The 24,205-nt window shown below is 44.1% G+C and overlaps 1 protein-coding gene across 1 annotated transcript in view; it reads right to left on the bottom strand.

Annotated features, from left to right (window-relative positions):
- bcr (BCR activator of RhoGEF and GTPase) overlaps nt 1–24,146 on the bottom strand; it is a 76,481-nt gene extending 52,335 nt beyond the window's left edge. Inside the window, exon 1 of the mRNA XM_019272435.2 lies at nt 21,321–24,146. Coding sequence (XP_019127980.1) covers nt 21,321–22,980 — 1,660 coding nt within the window. The 5' untranslated portion in view covers nt 22,981–24,146. The remainder of the gene's footprint in view (nt 1–21,320) is intronic.
- Nucleotides 24,147–24,205: the final 59 nt, after the last annotated feature.

The raw sequence follows: 24,205 nt of genomic DNA, 5'->3' as shown, positions 1-24,205 counted from the left end.
CCAAGGTTGGAACCTTGAAGTCTTTATTCACTCAGTTATTACATACTTTAATAAAATAAAATAAAAAAAGGACAATTTAGTGCAGACATGTAGTGTACTGTGCACAGACAAGAATGTTTACCAAAGAGACACACACACACAGGCTGTACACACCTTAATCACCAGACATAAAGTCTAAATCAAGCTGACTGAAGTGGCCTCAGACAGTCTCTGCTGTACATGAATATTTAAAGATGAGAAGCCAAAACAAGAAATGTGTTCAATATTTAGGTATTAGGACACATACACTCCTTAAAGACTGATTGCTCAGCATGTCATTTGTGTGTTCACTCCTATTACCCCCAATCTGCCAACAACAGCAACCTTCATATAACCCTGCAGGAGACCTGTCTCACTGACAATAAGCAGAAACAGATAGCAGCAAGCTACTGTTGGGATATCAGTGGGATACAAAGGACAGGGCCTCTAAACCTGCATGCACAAGTCAGTGTGTGTGTGTGTGTGTGTGTGTGTGTGTGTGTGTGTGTGAGGAGGCATTTGACCCATATCCTGCTCTGGGAGGGTAGAAGATGAGGTGTGTGTGTTTGTATTTGTGTGTGTGTGTGTGACTGTGTATGCCATTAGACTTGTCAGACAGGCCGTGCATGGAAACAATTAACCCAAATTAGTGACAGAAGTGTAAGGACATGCAGTATTTATACTTGCGGTTTTGTGAGTAACACTTCTGTCTCGGAGTGCTACAAAGAGCAGTTTAGCGCAAATGTCTCCACCACACCACACCACAGCAGGAAGAGAAAGGTTAAAAGCATAGCAAATCATCGCCACAGCCATGATAGCTTCCATTAAAGCGGTTCCCTAGACGGGCATTAATTCTGTTTCGTATCTATTAACTGAACAGTTAATCTAAGACACAATGCTAATGTTATTCTTAGGCTAGAAGTTGCTATAATAGTCATCTAATCTGAATGAGTATGAACTATATTTACATTGTGGACACTGGCGCAGCGTTGTATCAACAGCTCGTCTCCCAGCGTACTCTGACATAGTTGGCGTGATGACAACACCCACACACACAGTACATCTAGTACTTTACACTCGCTACTGGCATTTGACAGAAAGTAAAGGAGTCACATTTATGCATTAAATACAACATTTCGCACAGATCATTCAGAAGGTAACAATGAAATAAGTCATATTTAATGTACAAATGCACTGAAAAGTTATATAAAGTACAGAAGTATTAGCTGTTGTTAAAATACTCATTGTTGATTAAATTGTTTAGATTATTGGATTATAGCAAGGCAAGATGAATCTTATTTTAGCTACTACATATATGATTAAATACCGGTGGACCAGTCATGATATCTGTCAGGTGAATTTAGTGGAGTAGGGGTCAAAAGTTGCATAAAATAGTCCTCACCTAAACTATCATGAAGCGCAGTAAATGTAATTGAATTGGTTTTCGTCTTGATGATCTAATCTTCCACCTTTCCGTTACTTGGCAGTAAAAATGAGAGAATAAACATGTAAGTCAACAGGCGCACACAAATTGACACAGCGTTGTCAGAGCGCTCAGGAAAACATTTGAACGATCTCACACCCTCTTAATGCGCGCGGGCCAAAGTAAGTAACCTTTTTAGCACGGAGTCGTGAGCCCTTGGCAATGAGCCTGAGGCAATACTGAGTCAACCAGTGGTCAAGGACGGACAGGGAGAGAGAGGCGGAGAGGTGGAGAGAGAGAGAGAGAGAGAGAGACAGGGAGGGAGGGAAACCAGTATCCATTGAGAAGTGAGACAAAGGACGGTGGGGGCCCCCGCCACACTCGAGTGACAACATATAATAGCTCCCCACCAAAAGAAAAAAAAAAATGGGACAAGACCCTCGAGTGACCCACTTTTTCACTTGTTAAGACCAGTGATACTACCAACACTGCACACCGAAACTATCAGCAAGTCACCCATAACTGTGTGAGGCTGTAGGTGTTATGTGAGAAAGAGAAGAGAAAGATGTGTGTGTGTGTGTGTGTGTGTGTCGGCAAAGACAGGGAGGGGCGTGGGAAAGCAGCGTGTGCTCCGGTTCATCTTCACCCCTCTCTGGATCTCTGTCAGCTGTGCCTTCCCTCCCCTTATTTTTATATCTCTCTCACCATTGCAGCATCCGTTATGAATCATTACAGCTGCAACTAATGATTATTTTTTATTGCTGGACGAGCTGCAGTGTATTTTTTGGGTCGCTCAGTGAAGGTGTTTAATCTATGAAATGACAGAAAACTATAAAAAAACCAATATATTCGATTTAGAAAGACGTAGCACAGGCTAAAGCACAAAAACAATCAAGCGAATAGTCAAAAGTAGCAGAAAGAGACTTTTCCCACACCAAATCCAGTCTGGTTGGGTTTTTTTTTGTTTTTTTTGCCCCTTCAGCAAAATTTTGTACTTGTGTGCATCCGAGAGCAACCTGAGAGCTATCTTACCCATGAGAAAAAGATGGTGTGGAGCAATAATAAACAGGTAAGGCAGGCTGTGAGCGCCTTCATGGGGTGATTCAGACTCTAATTGAAGCCATCAATAATACAGCACACGGGTCTCAAAGCGATATGGGGGTTGATCCGCGGTCCACAAATCTTTTTTTACACATACACTCTCCATTGCCTGTAGCATATAATGTCAATTTCTAAAAAACATGATACATTTGGCTATTCTGTTCTTTTCTTTTTCAATCCACACAACAGCATTATAAGCGACAATTCGGGATTAAATTATCGAGCAGAATTTGAAAAGGTTCGCCATTGCACTTTTAACAGATGTGATCCAAATTAGTACCTGCAATATCCAGATTGTTTCTTTAAAAAACCATATGGGACCCAGGCTTGTTTCATTTAAGTCACCAAATGGCACATGTCTTAAATATGCTTTAACAGGCTTTGCCTCCAGAGCGAAATTAACTCTCCGTCTGAAAATACTTCACAGGACTTGTTCTTGTGGCGGTCGCTCTCATGACTGCAAGCCTTTTATGGCCCTTTTTTCATTACTCATCCAATGAGTTTATTTAAAAATCCGTTTTGCCCTCTTTTCGTCTGTCAGTCCATGTTCCACGCCTTAAAATTACCCTAGCAGATCGAAAATAGACATACTCGAACAAACACAGATGAAGACGTGCATGTCTCATGCATGTACGCACTCATATACACACACACACACATATATATATATATATATATATATATATAGACACACACACACTCATATGTGATGTCCCACCCTTGCTGTCGTCTCGGTCAGATGTTCTGCCTGCGATGAATCAGCCTTGCACAGACAAAATGAGTGACTCTGACATCAGTGTAAATATATAGCAGGGCCTTCCTACATTTGACTTAAAAGCATTAGCAGAAGAAGCGTCCAGCCTCAACCACAAATAAACACCCATGTAGAAAATATCCAGATTAATGCAGAAAATAAACACTGGCCAGACAGAAGCTATTAATTCCATGAAAGTCGTTAAATCTTTCCAAATGATGACTCATATTTTCAGATTGCTGCACCAAATCCTGCTTTTCACTTTAAAACATTAAAGCAACACTGCGTACAAGTTGGTATTTTTGTGTTTTAGCACACTCAGTTTCAGAGTGTAATACCATTATGGTAAATATGGACAATTGCACACATGTATTTGGTATGATTACATTACTTAGTAACAAAAACTAGCGAGTCGACAACTTCGCTAACAGCCAAATATCAAGCATGTTCTTGTCCAGCTCCAGTTCTGGCATGACACCACCAAATAAACATTACTGAATGCATTAGCAAAGCAGCCATGTTGTAAAGGGGAAAATCTGGTATTTTTCAAACAGAGTTTTATTCTCATAATTGGGGTTATTTGTCTTATGCTAACTTGCTAATTAAAGCTTTCTAAATGATCTTACATAAATAATTTGAACCCCGCTGGATTAGCTACTGTTGTTTGGTTAGGCGACTGGCAAAAGAGATAGTAGAGACCAAAACAGAGCTAAAAAACACAGTAAATAATAGTCAGGTGACAAGAAGTACAACTCCAAATGAATGTTAACATTGCTCTATATCTGTTGCATGTGTAAATTAGCAACTGTTTTTTGTTTTTTTAAAGATTATTTTTTGGGGCTTTTTATTCCTTTATTGATAGTTCAGCTGAAGATAGACAGGAAGCAGGGGGCAGAGAGAGGGGGAGTGACACGCAGTAAATTAGCCGTCCAATGCGGGATTCGAACTGGGGCCAGCTGCAGCGAGGACTATAGCCTCCACACACAGGGCGGCCGCTTAACCCACTATGCTACCGACCGCCCCCGCAATTGTTTGTTAACAAGTTCGCCACATCAGCTGAAAAGATTAAGTGATATGTTGTGTTTACACCAAGATATTGCAGGTTTAAAAAAAACAAAAAAATCTTCATGAATATTCTGCGAATATTGTTTGCGTTTCTTTCTTAATCAGAGTATCTGTAGGTCTTTTTTCACCAAGGAATCATTTTAACAATTCCTGCTTATCACCTCTTCTCAAATTCTGCCCTGCTTCCACTCTAAAGCGAGTTAAAAATAAGTCGACGGAGTGAGGTGGCACTTTTTTTGTTTTGAGAAAGGAGATAATGGCTTTTTACTGGCAGATAGCTCTTTTCCTCAAGAGGTCTGGCCTTGAGACTAAAACGGCAACAGAAAATGGCCCACAGTCAATACCAATCTATCCACTTGAACTGGATAACACCATTTAACCTCGATATAGCCACTATTATGTTTAATGTAACCTCTCATGCTCTAAAATATATCGCCTGTTACTGTAAATCTGATGGTTTGACATGCTTCAATAGTGACATTCAGAGAAGTGTCCTTCAGACCCTCTGCAAAAGCTTTAATGTGTCATTTCATTTCTTTTAAATGCATGAGCATGCACATATACATCTGACTGGTTTGCAGTACTTATAAGGGTAATCTGATACTCAGAAATAAAGACGTGCATAGCACAAGAGAAAAGCTGAAGCGATGAAAGTGAGGACAGGTTTGCAGATTCGTCGCAGAATCAGCTGCACATGTTCAAATCTCCTCAGTTGGAGAGAGACGACATAAGCCAGCTAGTCTCTGATCGCCAGCACAGCACATGAAAAATGAAACGCAACATTGCCAGCTAATTCACTTATATAAGAGCCTCAACTGAGATGTGAATTTGAAAGTACAGTGAGAGAGAAATGGACGAAGAATAAACACAGAAGCATCTGGCAGGAGAGCAGAGAATGCGACTCATAAATGTCCATATTTTATTGTCTAGTGAAAGCCTGTACATTTTAAATCATCCTTTGTATTTCAGCCAAAAAGTACAAATACATTAACATGACATAAAATCTAAACGACACTGCAATTAGACTTGTATATACTCTAGGCTACAAGCCATTTTTTATATCACAGTGGATTTCTCAGACGCCCCTGTACCACAAACTATGTTGCAGTATTTAACACACTCAGACACACTCACAGGCGATGCAGATTTATTGGCTATAATCAACACTCCGCTGACAGAAGAAGGGATGTAATTCTCCTGCTGTATTTCTGGAAACATGCCATTTCAGTTTTCAATCTTGAGTCCAGACAGAGCCTGGCTGTTTGGCACTTACACTTCGCGTGCATCACAATTCAACGCAGTACATGTGTTTCAGTGAGTATATGCGTCTCTCCTGAATGGCATTGGAGAGCTTCAGGCACACACACACACACACATGCATTTTGTCTTTCTCAATCTTAGTCTATTTAACCTCCAGTTCTTGTCTTTCGCATGTGACTGACAGTTAATGCACTAGCGCTGCTTTTCTGTGACTGACAGGCCAACTGATGGCAGGGCAAACAGCATCGACCAGAGGGCAATACATGCTTATCAAAGCCAGTAACAAGGAAGATGATGCTCTGATCGTCATCAGAGGTTGGAATTATTGATTGATTCACATATCTAGCTTCACCACTTACTAACAATCTTAAGATCACAAACTCCATATAATCTTACCATGCTGCTAATAGGGCAAACTCACTATGTGTGTATTCCTTGTGTTATAGTGTGACAAAGAAACCCACTACGTGGTGCTAGATAGTATGGGAGTGTGTTCAGACTGAATATGGATCCTGTTTTACATTTTATTAGCCTGTCAGTGAAACGAACGGCACAGTTGGATGCAAATTCACCTTAGGCGACACAAAATGAAGTTTGAAGTTACACAAAAATTTATAACTCTGTCCCTAAACATACAAAACAGATCTGGGATGCAAAACAAACTCTGGTGAAGTCTCTGCAGCAATAGGTCGCTAGTTCAACATCTGTAATACCAAGATTTAGTTGTTGTTTGCTAAATGCATGTTGGACAATCATTAACAAACATGTTTTTATATTAAACTTCTTGTCTGGTAAAACATAAAAAACAAACTGTAAATATATCCAATCCAATCCAATATGTTTTTGGGGCAGCTCGTAATAGTTAGGGGAGTGGAGATCATAATAAAGGGTGCATTTTCCAAAGAATGTGTTTTATGTGAACTTATTTATTAATCTGTTGTTGGCTTCCTGAAATCTTTATATATAATATATATATTTTTTAGACAGGAGGCACAGGCAGGAGTGTCCATTCTTTATCCTGTCAATGATTAGAAGCTAAAGGAGCTCAAACTGTGTTTTCACTGTAACTTTAAGCTCATTTGGGCCGAGAAAGGGCAGCTAAAGGCCAAAGTGTGTTCTGGACTTTATGTACATTACAGAACAGTGAAGCTCTAAGTGACAAATTATGCAGTTATCCGTCACAAGACTCACAGATTTCACAGAGAGAATGAGACAGGGGGGGGGGGGGGGCACTTCTGTTGAATCAACAGTATGTCCAGCACAGCTGCATGAAGCTTTGGGATGATTATATACACACTCATAATCCAAAAATCTCACTTGAGCTCTCCCCCCGAACACACACACACACACACACACACACACACACACACACACACACACACACACACTTCCATAAAACGAACACATCTGTTTCTCCGTGTGAACGAACAGAGGGCGAGATGCCACGATGAGTCTGCCAGAGGAGAATCCGATTCTGTCCGTGTTGTGTTTTGCACTGAAGCCATCCCTACCTTGGCAGGATAATTCAATTCATTACGACTAATTGTGTCGGCGTAAAACACTAGAAGTTTCCACTGTGTGGAGAACTGCATCTCCTCGCACAGTCGGGGCCATCTGTTTGGTTTTCTGGAAGCCTTCTCTCTTCAGGAGACAGAGCAAAGATGGCAGGGAGCTGCTTTTTTTTATGTGTTAAACAACCAGCTTGAAGATCATACGCCTAATGTTATTATTGCTTCAGGTGTGAATCTTTTTCATCCATTTCCAACCACCAAAACAAAATATACTGTATCCTATCTAGTGCTGATTTACAAAATCCTGAAAATGCAGCTGCTTTTGTTCAACTACAGCTGATTGTGGCTTGAAGAGCAAGGTGAAAACTTGTGTGAAGGGTAGTTTCAGTCACCACCATGATACTTTCATCTCACACAGATTTATAGAGGTCTTCTGATGGGCGCCCTAACCATGGATTCACTTAAGTAATCAATAGTAGTTATGAATATCTCTTGGCGTGGCACTACAGTAATAAAATTATTCCACTTTCCTCCGGTCTGAAGAGCAGACTGTGGGCACAACAGGCCCTCGTATAGATCACTGCTCTCTGTTTTCAATACAAGGTCACTCACAAGGCAAACTGGCACACCCACACACACACACACACACACAATTAATACGACACACTTGTGCCCACACATTAACAGACAGACATCATCAGCAGCAGGGAGTGGCATCCCCTCTGTGGCCTGTGCACATGAGGAAAGAAGCTTTCAAAGAAACACAGAACATCATTTCCACTGAGGGCGAGTGTGTGGTTTATATTACCAGGGAACCCGACTAAAGAGCAGCGTCTTCTTCTTCTCTACTGCGTTTTAAGTCAAGATCCCATGACATGGCTTAAAGAGGGAGGAAGAGTTTGTAGAGTAGATAGTGCTGGGTGTGAGGTTTTCTGTGTGTGTGTGTGTGTGTGTGTGTGTGTGTGTGTGTGCGTTAGTGCGAACGACGCCAAAGCTTCTCCGGTGACACAGGGATTCCTTGAGATACCTCGTCCTCTGGCCACCGTCCAAGCCACTGCAGAGAGGGAGGCGGGGGCAACACCATGTCAATCATTTGTCACAGCACTGCGGCTGCTCTTTATCCCTTTTAGGACATTCAGACAGTGACGTGTTCTTCTGTGGACATCTACCGTGGGTGTCCAATAATCAACTCAAGCAGAATCTATCCTCCAATCCAGAAAAAAAGGTATTTTTTTTACACATATGTCAACAGAAAATACAAAAACACAATCGAATTGAAGCCATTTGTGGTTTCAGTTCGTGGTGCTCTTACCTAAATTTGTTCTTCTTTACACTCATCATCAGCTGCTACCAGACATTGCTTGTAAGTGATTGTTTTGCGGGCACTGAGCTGTAGGCTATGAGATTATTTACAGATTAAAGTCAGAGCAAACAGCCTTTGCCTAGATAAATCCAACATCAAACCTTACACCTCAATGACAATAATGGTCAGCACTGAGGTAAGGCCGAGCTATGCAAACACAAAGACGTCACGCGGTGGTGGGAAAGTCTCACTCAAGTTGCACAATAATAGCTTAGTTGCAGGTATTACTGCAGGTGTGACTCATGGTAACTGCACCACGACTTTTCTTGTCTTGCTGCTGTGTTTGTCCCACTCTTCAGTCGTAAATGTCAAGTTTTTAAGACAACACTGGGAGAAGATGTTCAGATATCATGGATAAACATCCTATTTTAGAACATAACACACAGTGGAAGTTTAACAGACAATGTAACATCACTGAATATGTTTGTGATGTTTGATTTCTTGTTCATCTCAGTACTTGTGGCTTTAGGCCAGGGCACGTTTTAGTCTAATCTGTCTCCTGAGCTTTGGTTAATGAATATATGTATGCATTTAAAACAACAACAACACTTTATTGGCATTTCCCCTAAGTCAGATTTGTTTGGGCACACATTTGCCTCTACCCATTATCGTGTTCTTACATCCTTCTTTCAAAAACCTATAGCTGAAAAGACAAGAAATGTGTTTTTCACGCAAAAATGGCAAATATGCTTCTTTTTTCAGCATCTCACGTGATAGGATTTGCTGCTTTGAGACATATTTTTTTTGCTTTTTAACTGTAAAAACAGACAACAGCAAATTAAAGAGTGCGAAATTTTTTCTTTGCATCTTATAGTTGAAACCTTAGATGTGTTACTGCCATAGGATCAGACCGTGCTGCCCTGCTGAGTCGCTCTGGCATTTCTCAGATCACTACCTAGATTTCCATTATACTGTAGATATTGGTTTACCCATCAGATTAGGGTGTAAGCGTGCGGCAGCATGTGCACGTCCGCTTGTGTGAATGAACGTGCGCGTGGACATAGTAGGCTGACTACTGGGTGGGGAGTGGGGGAATATGACACCCTGTGTCACGACAGTCAGTTTCTAGTTTTGCAACAAGTGGGCTGCGGCATCAATAATGGATGAAACAGAGAAGGGATTAGACAGGGAGGCAGAGTGGTGCACGCACGTGAACAAACATGCCCTTCCATCAAAATTCAGCAGTCAGTTAGTGCGTATGTATTCAGCTCTACATGTTTGTTTCTAAATATCAGATCATGTAGGGGCACAGAAGGAGACGTAGAACAGAGACGTAGAGGGAATTAGAAATGCTTGCAGGAGTTTGCCTTCCTCTGGTTTTATATTGTTGGACAGACGCGCACGCAGCACAAATTTAACAAGGCTAAGTAAAGCAAATCTACTGTACTGTTCTCCATACAGATGTGACTGGGAAAATACTTCTGGAGTTGTCACTCCAAGCCAATCACAACCACTTTCGCCCTGAGCAGGCTCTGCCATTTATAGGTCTATAAAGTGGGACAAAACGACAGAGAGCTGCGGCGACAATGACACAGGAAGATATGTAAAACTGGAGCAGTCGGAAAGAGAGAGAGAGAGAGAGAAAAAAAAAACAGGGTGAGAGCAAGAGCAAAAGAGCTGACAAAAGAAGAAGAAGAGTAAAGCACAGAGCTTTAGTTAAATGAGACTTGTTTTGATCATGTGGACACCATGTGGACGCTACAGAGGAAGCTCCGAATCCCACAACAAAGCAGCACATGAGGAATCACTTCATAGTCTTCCGAACATCCACAAACAGCTCTGTTACTTAATTTAGTGCTTTTAAACACAGAGGAACATAATCAGTCAAGTCAGGTGATCCAAGTTCTCAAGTCAGCTGGCCAGTTTCACATTTTACCACAGAGCCGTCGAAAGGTTTTTCTTCCGGTCTGATTTGTGACGCGTTAATAACAGCTTAGCATGTGCTTAGGTCTGAGTCAAATTTCCCATTTGGCTTGTAGCCATCTCAGCCAATGTATCAACCCTAGAGCAAACATCACACGCCTTCAGTACGGCCCTTTTGTCTTCCACTCAAGGTTATTTGCACAAGGTTTCTGTTGAGGACTTACAGATTGCTTGCCTAACCAGAAAATTGCATAACTCTGGGAGAAACTATCCATGGTGGTTTTTAAGCAAAGTTAAGCCTCTGTATCATTTAGAAGTTATGTAAAGCATCTTCAACTTCAGAATGTGTTTAAAGTGCTTTGCCGAGAGGAGGGGAAAGGTTGAGCTGAAAAAGCCAGAGAGTTCTCGTCTCCATATTGCTCCCGGGCAAAGTAATGTAGGAGGAGAATCAGGCTTCTGGATTCTGCCGCCTGTCAGTAGAAAAGAGGTCTAACAATGGAGTGAAGCAGAAAGACAGAAAGGGACAATACAGCTGAGGAGAAAGGGGCTTTTTAAAATTCTGAGTGGCTGTGAAAAGCCTCGGCATCACACTTTTACTGACAGATTTGTGCGAGATGAGCGATTTCCCATTCACGTTTTTGTTTTTCGCCAACATGCTCAGGATCACATTCAGATTCATGTAAAACTCAGACGCTGTGACGGATTTGATACAACAACGATTGTTTCTGTCCTGAGAGAATGAAAACACATTCGCCAACTGTCCCGTTTATGTCTTCGCTGACAAGTGTAGTCTCTGGGCAAACTTCAAAATCAGTTGTCACGGCCAAATTGGGCTTAAAAATCATCCCTTTATATTGTGTAGTGTGCTCCAGGCTGAAAAGCATTGAGCGAAAGAGGCAGGCAGAGAGAGAGAAATGGTCAGGGGGATAGAGAAAGGGATATTAAGTGACATAAAAGAGATATCACAGAAGGAGGGATGTTACCGAAGGGCATTCGGAGAGGAGATGGAGGAAGGGGAGGGGAGGCCGATCGCAACATGAAATCTGATCTTCCCCAGGAGCCTACAGTTATCCAGTCCCTCTGCAACCGGCGGCTCAACAAACAACAGACAATAAAAAGGAGCCAGAGTCGGAGAAAACCTAATGGAAATAAACTCTCTTTTCACATCTGATGAAGTCTTTTTTTTTTCCTGCATGTTTTTGACATTTAACAAATGTCTGTTCAGACGGGACGGGATTCTGCTCTACTTCAAAAATCGATCGGGCCACAGTGGCTTTCTCTCCCACTCCTGTCTCCTCCCTCCATCTGTGCACCTCCATCCTCCATCTACAGAATCTACCCCTGAATCCATATGCATCTGTTGGAGTCATATCTACCACGTTCACTTAATGACCCGTTATGTTCACAACTTTCTAAGTGGAGATCCGTGTGACCAACATCCAACATATTCTTGTTCCTATTATGAGATGAGACGTTGAAGAAAAAAAAACATAAAAATGACTTTTTGAAAAATGAGCGAGGCCACGTCCATTTTTATTTGTCAGTCACCTAGCAACGGTGTTTTCATGACTTATTACACATTGTACACTTGACCTCCTTCTTTCCGTGCTCCCGCTTTAGACAACACGCATTCCACAAAACTCCATCTCAATCACTTTCACAGACTCCTGCCTTCATTCACACACTCGATTTTTTTTCAACACATCTGTTCTTCTGTGTGCAGGACAAAGCGTCCTGTGTGCATCCTTCACACTTTCAACCCGACAAAACGTGCCGAAGAGTCACAAAAGATGCCTTGTCCCCCTCCCTTAAGAAATAGATGAACTGAAAAAATAGCTCTAAAATCAATCCGGTGCGATTCTTCTTCTCAACTCCAGCCGTTTCCGCTGACTCTCGTCCATAGAACCTCGCCACACATAAGTATACATCTGTAATGTTAATCAACAGCCAGCGACGTCACTCATTTGCTTGATAATGTGTCATTTTTATAGCATAGATGTCTTATTCTGCTCTCTCTCTCTCTCTCTGTGGAAACTTATCTGCTTCTGTGTCTCTTTCTCTAACTCACTTACCCGCCAAAGCGCACACACACACACACACACACACACACACACACACACACACACACACACACACACACACACACCTCTAAAAGCCCAGGCAGTCTGAACTGTGTGCCATTTATTGAGCAAACTCATCCAGCTGGCCAGTGCAAACACAGTCCAATAACAAAAAGCCAGAGGGAGGAGAGAAAGAGAGAGAGAGTTGATGGGTCCAAAGGAGGCAGAAGGTCCAGAGTGTAACAGCAAAGGTAGATGAAGGACTGGCCGGCTGTAATGAGTTCTTTGCTTTGTTGTGTATGTGGGTGTGTGTTTGTGTTTGTGCAAGCGAGGGTTTTTTAACAATGTACAAACCCTGTCTGTGCTGAAAATGATTTATCAGATTCAAAAGTATTTAATCCGTTACGAAACATTCAACAAATCAGACTAGAAGTGGAGAGAGAATCTGGACTGGAGGAAGATTGGTTGATCTGTAACAGTCATACAGCGATAACCTCGGGTCTTTGGAAAGAATTCAGCTGACTGAGGTAGATTAGATACTTTGTAACCCTCAAGTTAAAATCAGCTCAGATGTAGAGAGGTCTATGTTGGAGACCAGCGAGGTAATCATGGCATCGTGGCCACGGCAGAAGGTAATACACGTTTAATGAAGAACATCTTTGTCGATGGAATTGACTGCTCTTTTCTCTAGAATCTATTTTGCTGGTGTAAGATACTGTAAACAAAAACAGAAATGGTTACTGACCGAGCCTCCAACGACTGGATAGTTAAAAGTATTGCTAAATCTACAGGGGGTTTAAATATTCTCGCAATACTGGGAAAAATGGATTGTGTTTGTGGCCTCGCAGGATAATTCATCAGTATACCATTCAGTACCGTCTGTATGACTACACAGGTGACCCGTTAAGTCTCAGAAATCCATCAAACTTTCAAACTTCCTAGCGTGATACCTCTGGATCAGGAGCTCTGTTATTTTTAAAGAAGTACAGTAGCTTGTGTAAAATAAGGTGAGCTTAAGTTGTAGGTGCACGCGGTGAGTTTTAATAAAGCCGATCATTTGTGTTGTTTCTGCTTACTGAGCATCCTGTCTGCATCCATGCTTGCGTGATTGAGTACGAGACACAGACAGAGAGAGCCTGAGAGAGCGTATGTGCCAGCACGCTTCCTGTCTGGCAGAGGGGAAGAGGACAAGGTGTCTCATCCTGTGGCTCTTCATCATGTGCAGCTACAAAAAGCTAATAAGGTCTGAGGCGCTTCTTCCCTCCCTCTCCTTGCAGCCTTTCAGCTTTCGCTGTGGAAACGACTCGGGGCATTTTTCTGTCCCCACAGGAGTGCACTTATGACTCCTCTTCGAGCGAAGAAGAAAAAAAAAAGAGAGGGAGTCCCCACGCTGGATATTATAAGCTTCCAAGGATTTAATGAGGCAATGTTTTGACCATTAAGCATTTTGTGCTGCATCTGCGTCCAGCTGGGGTTGGCTGTGAAACACGACTTCTCTGCCTCTCTTCTAGAAGCCAGAATACAATTCAAAGATGATACAAGTGTGAAATATCTCTAATAATTGGCAGAATGTAGCTATAGCAGTGGTCATTACAAGACAATATATAAAGACTTGTGCTTTTGATATCAAGGATTTCAAGGATATTCAAGAAGACATCCTACGTAAACCCTCAGTGACCCACACACCTTACTACTGACAGTAAGGCGAGGTAACTCCACTAAAGTCCAACTAAACCCATTTTCCGAAGAATCATAAGCTTTAAACTGCCTGTCCACACACACACACACACACTTCAGCTGCACACATTGAACATACATGTGCAATGAGTGCACGATGGGCAAACAGACAGACAGGGGAAGAAACGCAGAAATGTAGAATAGCTGGAGGAAAAGAAGAGAGAAAACAAAAAGGCTGGAAGAGAATCAGCCGTGCAGACGCAGGGGAATAGACTCGACAGTCTATACTGGTCTGTAACAAGCCGGCTGCTGACATTTGGCATTGATTGCGTTGTTTTATAGGCATTCGTCAGTTAAACCCCCTATTGGACAATTACAGAGAGAGCCTGCTTGCTCCTGCAGGGGGGGTCGTGACTTTGATCTCTCCCTGCTTTTCCCCTTTACTTGGTGGAAAACCCACGGAAACAAAGGCGGAAAGGTGATGGACCTCTAATTGGCTCTGAGCTAAAGGAAACTAGAAGCAGCTGTCTGAATGGAGCTTGGATGGAGAGAAATAGCTAAAGAAAGGAAGGGAAATGGGAAAAGGCCGGATTGTGTGGAGATTGAATCCTTTTTATTGTGGCTAATTTTCATGCCAGGTCACTATCATTTCTATATAAACTATTACGCATACATGCCAGGTCTGTGCATGATGATAATCCCAGCTGTGATATATAGGACATGAAATGGTAATCTGATTGTTCACCAGTTTCTAATTCCCAGACTAAAGAATGGAGATTAAGTCTTACATGTTTGGATGATTAGACAGATTTCTGTTTCCCTCTAATATAGAAAATCAGTTGTACAAATCCACCTTAATTTATCTAAATGAATTTCATATTTGTATACATTTATGGTCCACAGTATGTGTATTAATACTAACTAACCCACCCTGAGGGCTCAGATTATATCATGTCTGATAATACTGCTGTCAAAAAGATGCAAACATTTGGTTAAACCTGTATCTTATGTTTTAGATATCTTTAATTCTGTGTTGTTGCTGTAACACTTCCATAAAGTTGGGGGATTCGCGACAGACAGATTAAGAAAAGATAGGCAGACACATCCTGACCTTTAGTCACTTACATATGTGGGTCAAGAGCCTCGAACACCGGATCCTACACTTCCCATGATGCAGTGGCCGACTGATTAAAGTCTTTAATGTCTGACAGAACTCCTCCAGAGCCAGAAGAAAGACATACATCTGTTTATAGTGTTGACATGTAAAATAGGTGCAATGCTCCTTTAATGTCGTCCAAACCAGAGCTCCAGTAATTCTGGACAAATTTCTCTCTAAGAGCCTTTTGGGTCATTCAGATATTAATCTTCATAGACGCCACGTTGCCCTGTGGTCTCAACCATTGAGACCATAAACCAGGTCTTTCTTTCCATCCCACCCCCCAACCTTAACCCAGTCCCTTAGAGAGCTGGCTGTGATTAACGACCCGTGCAGCTAAGCTAGAAAAACCAGAAAACACACACCGGCAAGAACTTCCACTATAAGGCCAAAGGCCTGCGGTTAGTGGTGGACACTAACTAGCACGGTTTCCCTGCACCGTGGCCAATCCAGATGACGAGCACAGCGACTGCGACAACATGGACCATAGTTAACCAGAGAGCCAAGATGGCCGCTGTTCAAAAAAAAGGCAGGCAGTTAAGACATGGGGAGAAACAAGTCACCAGAATTTATGCAAGGGATTTTCCAAGGTTTTTTTCCCTTCTTTTTTTTTTTTTTTTTCTACAAGAGATGTCGGTCACCAGAGGAAAGACTGTGGCTGGATGTTTGGCAAAAGAAGTACACAAGCGCACACACACACACACACACACACACACACACACACACACAAAAAAGAGAAGAAATAAACAGAAGCAGAGAAGAGTAATTACTCTTTGGAGGGCTGCGAGTTTGTGTTTATGTGCGTTTGTATTTGCATGTCTGTCTGCAGGGTCCAGTTCTGATCATCCAATCTGCTTCTCCTAACCCAAAGGTTAGCTTCGATGTCCGAAAAAATCTCCCCTAGGCCTCTGACTAATGGACAGTGTCTACACACACACACACACCATCCTCAAAGTGGTTTTTCCACACACACACACACACACACATGCACGTAGAGGTCCATGTTTCAGTGTAGGGCTGAAACCACCAAACCGAGCCAGGCAGTTTGACTCTCACTGGGTACATGCTGGAGCTGCTCCACCCTCCCGCCCGCTGCCAACCGAGCAACGCCACGCCGGCCTCGGTGCCAGGCTGGACTTCTACTGCAGGACAAGACAAGATTGAATGCCACACTCTGAAATACACACCGAGAAGCAAAACACGTCGTCTACCCACATTAGATTTATGAGTGTTTAAATTTGAATCATTCAGCTTTTTGTGGCAGAGTATTTTGGAACATAAGCATGCAGTTAAGTTTAGTCATTTGGTGTGTGGTGACAGAAATGTTTGGATCTTACAGACGAGTAACAACTAACTCGGAACTTGAATAAGTAATCAGGCTTTTCACTTTTTTGTTTTCTCCTCAGAAAGGAAGTTGTCTTCTTTCCCAACTGGTCCCAGCAAAAAAAAAAAAAAAAGGGGAACAAAGGGGTCGTTTTTTAGCCTGCGTAATTGGTCCGAGCAGGTTGCACCAGCCCAATGAAAGGCTGAGCTGAGCACCCAGCTGGCAAGAGAGGCAGATCCACCCCCCTCCCCAACTCCACCTCCACCACTTCTTCTTCTTCTTCTTCTTCTTCTTCTATCCTTTCCTCTCCAACACTCGGGGCCTGACTGTGAGCCCGAGGTAACTGAGGCTTTCACTGCCAAACTCACTCAGCGGCACAGACTGAACAAGTCTTTTTAGGAGCTACAGTCCACCCCCCACCCCCCTTTCCCTCCCCCTCTCTCAGTGTGAAAAAGGGGTCATTGTGCCACGCCGGACTACTGTAAATCACGTGGGGTTGGCCCGGAGGTAGAACTGACAAAATCTGTCTCAGTGTCTCGTGAGCCGTCTTTACCCATCACGCCTTTTCATCTGCTACACCCCCTCTTTCGTACACACATACACGCATGGTAATACATGCTGAATCACATGCGGCACATGCACACAAAAAGGCTCAAAGTGGAACATAAACAGCCTGAGATTCTCTCGTCGCCATCTGATCGCTTGTTGCGGGATTTACACTTGCTCAGAAAATACACACACACACACACACACACACACACATACACGTGCGTAACACTCAATTGTGATTTCCTAGAAAGTAAGGAAGTGTAAGTCTGTAAGTTAAGCAACTAATATTCTTAGCAAAATACCCAGAAACACACCGAGTGGCAGTGATGACGTCATCCGATTTAATCTGCAAAGGTCCCCTCAGGACACCAAGCCCGCTTCACATAATACATACAACAACACACACACACACACACACACACACACACACACACACATACACACACCCTCCCCAGTTAGGAGGAGATGTATAGGTTATATAGGGCTGAAATTTGACTTGCCTTTTTAGACTTTTGAGTCACTTTAGTAAACATTAGTATTTCATGACTCATCTTTCTCATGCATTCATTCCTTCCAAAGTTGTTCGATTGAACGATTTACCTTGTGTAGCTTCTGTACGTCCAGATAGCATTTAAAATTCAACTTGTTTCTTTGAAATGAAACTGAAAATCCACAGAAAAAGCCCCTACGAAAACCATCAGTCAAACTAAACTTGTCTCGGTTTCAACCTCCACCCCTAGATGTGTTTTTGACCCGCTCATCACAAACACCAAGGCTTAATATGCATTAATATGATGTTTTAATAAAAAAACAAACATTTAATCTATTAAATGAAGTGATAAACAACCCTTAGACCATAGACGAGGAAAAGGGAGCAAGAGGTTATACCTGCCTAAAAATAAAGCTGCTGACAGGATCCAGCTGAGGGAGGTGGAGTTTGTGGACAATACATCCATTGAAGCTTTCTTAGGTCTGTCCTGCTTTGGCATCCCCTCCCTCACAGACACAAACCCACAGGTATTCCCTGGTTTAGAGGGACATTTCCCTTCAAATGAATCAATGGAAAGAGCGTATGTTGAAACATTTCTGGTTACCACCCGTTTACTTTAAATGAAGTTAGTGAAAGCTCCCTTTCTTCAATGGGCTGACCTCACCCAAACCTTCAGCGAGTGGTATGTGTGAGGTTTGGTTTTGATCTGAAGTCACCCTTCCACAAATCTGATGCCTCACCCACTTTTCCCGACAGTCCTGTTTGTAAGAAACGTTTCATTGCTCTGTTGATTTCATTTTATCACACTTTCTTCTGTGACTATGAACTCGGGCGCAAATTAATGAGACTTTTCGGCACTTTTGCAGAGGCTTGCTCGCAGGAAGAGATGAAAAACGGAGCCGTGGTGATGTGAAAGGGACTTGTCAGTCGCCATAACTCGACGTGGCGCTTGACGTAACATTGCTCACGTTTGTTCAGTTCAGTTCAAAAGGGAAAGGTTGGCAGCTAAAGGATGTGCCTCCAAACATGTTACATTTATTTTTTCACAAGCCTAGTTTTAACTCGTGGAGCGTCTCCGCTTCCCGAACCGAATAACGCTCGAGGGAAGATATCTTCATTTGAATATCTTTCACTCATTTTGTCTTTTTGATTTTCTGTCGTAGTCTCAAAGACCTGCTCATCTCCGCTGAGCATGTACACCTTTCATCCTGAACCCACACCAAATCAACAAAACACACCAGAGAGCAAATACTACTGCTGAAGAGAAGAGAAGAGAAGAGAAGATAATGTGATTCTTCCAGACCGGGGTCAACCACTGGCATCCTCCCACTACGATCCGGTATCTCAACCTACAAAACAGCAACATAAGTGCACACCTATCGCTGAAGGCAAAGCAGCCTCAAGGTATAAGAGTAAACATCAAGTGTGTGTGTGTGTGTGTGTGTCTTTGTGTGTGAGCCTGACTCTGTGTGTTTCTGTTACGCAACGGGAGAGTTCTTCCCATCTGTGCCTCTCTGCAGCCCCCGCATCCCTGACCAATGAAGCGAGAAACGACAGCTCTGCCTTGCACTCTGCCTTCCTCACAACACCGACCCACTCTTCATTATTATCATCCGCCGCCCACCAAAAACACACTCAAAACTATTTTTCCCCTTCTTCTTCTTCTTTCTCTCCTTTCTGGTTGGCTGAAACTATGCACCACCACCATGCGGGAGGGGGGGCTCAAAATGATGCAATATTCATCGTTCATCATCACCTTCACTGTGAACATCATTGCCTGCCCTGTCTGCCCCTCGGCTTAAACCCCGGCTAGAAAACAAGACCACTCTGCAGGGTGTCTAACCAACATTTTACTTCTTTATGCTCAAATTCCAGATTATCCCAATAAATGCATGACTGTCTACACAACACATCCACCCCCCCCCAACTCATCCTCCATCATCTCTGTCCCTGCTCTTCCGGCTCGCCTAACTCCCCACAGGGCTCAATGTTGTGGAAAAGATGTTAAAACAAAGAGAGCAGACAGTGCAGTGATAATCCTAAACATAGCAGCTGGGGAATTAGCCAGCCATTTGCCTGGGACTCGCTGTCTAGGTTTGATGCGAACTATGCACAATCTTAATTGCTGTTAGAATTAACAGCTCGCATTATACCTCGCTGTCGTCATCGGGGAGGGAATGGTAATTAAAAGGGAAGACGTCTTCCACTTTTCCCTGCAAATATCTCAGATGGTTTTTTTTCTCTCCGGACAGGATGTGATCCTGCACTTTGATGAACGCATCCTGTCTGGAAAAACATTTTAGTTGATTCCACCAGGGCCACTGTGTCAGTTCGCTCTATTCAAATAAATGAATTATAGATGCACAGAGACCTGTTCTCTGTTCGGGATATTTAGGCAATGAGCGGGATCGGGTTTCAGACGGTAATGCTACCCAGAATGATGACAGTAATGTCTTTGTCTTTGCACTGAATCACATATAACAACAGCAATACAATAATGATATCAATCCTTCATATTATTTAAATTAGCTACAACTTTATTGAGCAGCGTTGGCATCTGTCGTCCAAAAGGCAATAAACATGGCCTCTGTTGGCACGTTTTCCCTCTTTCGCTATCTATCTTCACTACTACTTCTCTCCTTCCAAGTTCATCCTGGCACAGGATGCATGCACCCCATCGCCTGTCTGGTCCAGCATGGCACCAGTCCCAAATATGTTGCAATATAGCTGGCACTAAAAATGGGCACAACTGAAGCAAACTCCCCTTTTATAAGCACTCAGTGTCTAAAGATTACGTCAAATATTTGAACTACCCAAGCAGTGTTTGCTTGTGACCATGCACAGCATCTAGAATGGAAATTGTAACGAGTAGTACAGCAAACTAAGCCCCCCCCACCCACTTTAATGTGCTTCTTTGTGCACCACAATACACTGCTGTTGGGCTTGAGCCTGGTAGTCAAGTTAGGCTCATGCCCGTGTCTTTATCTCCAGGCTACACATCTATCTGCTTGCTGCTCTTCTATTACAGGTGTCGCGGCTTGAAGTCTGCAATTTAGTGGTTAGGGATACTGCGGATAATTGTTTGGAGATTAGAGCGGATTTCTTTTGTCCTGGTCTGCGCTAAAAGCTGGTGAAGAGTTTCGGGGGGGAACTGTCTCGTGCTCGTCGGTCACGTTTCAGGCAATAAGTGAGACAGGCCGGGGCAGACAGACACCTGTGATTGGAATTCCATACTCAGAGCCACAGGAGTTGTCTGAGGAAGGCTAGACCTGCAGTTTCAACCCAGACTGAGCGCATTTATTGTTCACCCACCCCGACCGACATTCCAGAAATAAGCAGAGGTGGATCTTTCATCTGTCTCCCACACAAGGCCATCCAAAGGACACACTTGGGCCTGCGTGGTTGCGTGCGCGCACACACACACACACACAATCACGCGCATTGCTATCAATCACGTTTGGCTGCTTTGTGGTTTTCAAGAGGAAAAACACATTAGGTGGAGAAGAGGCTGAAATGCAAAAGAATGAATGTCAACATAATTCCAGCATGACTAAATTACACTCACTCGGCCTTTCATTCATTTTGACTTCCTCCACACGCAACCAGGGATACTCTGTTTCAGCGTGAGCTCTGAATTGTCTTTTGCAAGCCAGCCCAGCTACTCTCCACCACAACAAACGTTAGAGAAAGAGCAGCCACCACTCACCTAGGTGGTCTCCATGGAAACTGTTGTCGTGGGATGTTCTACCATGGGGCAGGAGGTCATGATGGGCAGCAGGTGGCCAGATTTGACCAGTCTTGCGAACGCTCACAATAGTGGCTTCCGACATGACCACATGGCCTCCCTGCTGCCGGTGGTGACGCTTCTGGGACTGCGGCGTCGGAGGGCTGCTGCTGTCGAAGGAGTGCTGGGAATTCTGGGAGTTTTGGGACGGCGACCGGCTCTTTTCTCTAAAGGGTCGACGGAAGGCCGTGGTGGGGCTCGGTGAGACGTGGCTGGACTGGCCTGAGGAGAAGTCCTCCTCGCTGGACGTCAAGTTCTCATTGGAGCTGCAGTCTGGCGTGTAGCCGCCGCCTCCACCCACATCCTCAAAGCTCCCCGGGGAGTAGGAGCGGCGTGGCCAGGTCAGGAGGTGGTCATCACCACCCCCAAGGTCTCTCATTGTGACTCCACCAACACCACCACCTCCACTACTACCGCCACTTCTCCCATCTCCACCGCCGCCTTCACCCATCATCACCCCACCAACATAGACACTAGAGTAGGCTTGGAACTCGGAGGGCTGCCAAGGTGGGGGTGGAGGTTTGCCACCATTTGCCCTCCCTGAATGTCGCTGGTTGGGTTCTCCATCTTCATACTCCGCATCATAGCCGCACGTGCTCTCAGTGGACCGACCTCTATACACCGGTCTGGCACGGAGCTCCCCTGCCACCGTTGCCAGGTTACCTGGGAGGGAGTGAAGGGACCTCTTTCGCTCCATCTGCATGGCCTGGCTGCCCAGGGTGCTGATCTTGTCAGAGACGTCACGGTCGTTGACCCTGACCAGACCCCTCTCGTGATGGAATTCCATGTTGGAGTAGAACGGTGGCGGTGGCGGGGGCAGCTGCTTCTCCTGGCCCTTGGCTACGTCGCCTGCAGAGTGAGAGTTGGCCCGTTTGATTCTCTCAAAGTTGGACCTAAGAGCTGCCACGCCAAGTCCCATCCCCAGCTTGTCCTTGGGGTCAGAGGGCAGCTCCTTGTCTGGGGGCGGGAGGTTGGGCCTGCGGGGGGAGACGGAGATGCCGCCTCTCTGTTTTGACGGCGAGAGTCCATCTAGGTTGTCGCAGGATGTCGACTCGGCCTGTTGGGGTACCTCAAAGGCTGACTCCAGGCCGTCTCCGTGGGAGGCCGACTTCCTTGCTGGTGGAGGCCTGGGTTTGGACCTGCCAGCTCCATCTCCAAGTGCCTGATAACGACTCCTATCTCCAACACCCCCACAACCAGCCCCGTATCCTCCACCACCACCTCCTCCTCCTCCTCCTCCTCCTCCTACTACTACTCCAACTCCACCGGTCTCCTGCATGTGAGGCTGCTGAGACTGGCACTCGGCTCCCTGTGTGGCCGCGTCAACCCCCTCATTCAGCGGCGTCTTCCTGAAGCCCCACCGCTGCTTGTCATAGCTCTTCCTCTCTTTGGCCAGGAGGGTCTGCAGGTAGATCATGCGGAAGCGTTCCTTGTTCACCTCCTGCTCCAGGCGCCTGATGGACGCTTTGCACTTCTCCAGCTCCTGCTCGATGCCTCCAACGGACCGCAGCTCCATCTTGGGGGGCTCTGACTCTGGGAATTGCGCTTTCCACGCTTCGATGAAACCCACAGGCTCCACCATATTATGCTTAAATTATTTTTGACTGACTCTGTTCACACAGATTGGATGGATGATGCCAAGAGCGCACTGTTAGTCCTTTTTTTTTTTTTTTTTTTTTTTTAAATAGTCCAGCTCTCCACAGAATCCTTCTCGACAACAATGGCCACCTACAGTTTAAAAAGCAGTGTTTAGAACAGGCCTTTAGGTAACCCGTTCACAGACACACAGCCTATTTGCTGACACTTGTCGTGGGTTGCGCAGAAGCAATAATGCATCCCATTCTGAATAAGAGAAACCGGCTGTTCAGGCAGAGGAAGAGCTGGGAATGCGTGAGGCATAAAGAGGAATAAAAAGCTGGAATATTTCTCATGCATTATTCCAAAAAAAGGCCACTTTTAGAAGAAGAATGTCTTCTTCTTTTTTTTCCAATCTCAGCCTCGACACAATGACAGCATCTGTCAGTAGTGATCAGGCTCCCATGGAGAGAGAGAGAGAGAAAGAGAGAAGAAAGTGTTTTTAATCCTGCTTAGTCTTACTCACTGACTGTGTCTAACCATTTATCCACGACAGCAGGTCCGATCACTTCTTCTTCTTTGCCCATTCATACGCCAGTAATCCCAGGTGGTGCTGCTGCTCAGGACCAAGCGCCTTTGTACCAGCGGCGCTCTCAAGGAGAATGGATAAAAAAAGCGCAAAACGCAAGCGACGCCAACATCTGAGTTTCTCCAGAGGACGCGATCAAACTGGTGAGAGATCCCGAAGTGAAGAAAATCTGTAGTTATCCCATTTTTCCACCTTAATTATGGTTTTGTTGTGTGTGTTTTTTCCTCTTCTGTTCTTCCCCCCAGCTTTATCCCGTTTCTTCGGCCGTGATGATGGTGCCGCTGTGTGCGCTCCCATCTCAGGCCAGCAGCACTGGAGAGGGGCTGCAGGAATGGGAGGGACCAGAGTGACAGTGAGCCTGCTGGTTAAAGAGACAGAGCAGGGGATGCAGGAAAAAAAAAAAACCCTTCACCTGAATGAGTTGGTTTATTCTCTTTGCTATGTAGATGTGACTGTTGAAACTTATTTGCATAGGTTAAAAATATTTTTTTTGCATAAGAAAATCTGCCACATTTGGATTATTTTACCGTATTATTGCACAATCAAGCAGCTACATATCACACAAATATATCCTTAAGAATGTATTCAGAATTATAGATGTATGACTGCTCCCAGTATTTGCACTACTACACCCTTTATCAAC

This window comes from Larimichthys crocea, chromosome IX (genome assembly GCF_000972845.2).
Source record: "Larimichthys crocea isolate SSNF chromosome IX, L_crocea_2.0, whole genome shotgun sequence".
Classification (NCBI taxonomy): Eukaryota; Metazoa; Chordata; class Actinopteri; family Sciaenidae; genus Larimichthys; species Larimichthys crocea.
The sequence above is the reverse complement of the archived record's forward strand: the minus strand, read 5'-3'. Positions and strand labels throughout refer to the sequence as shown.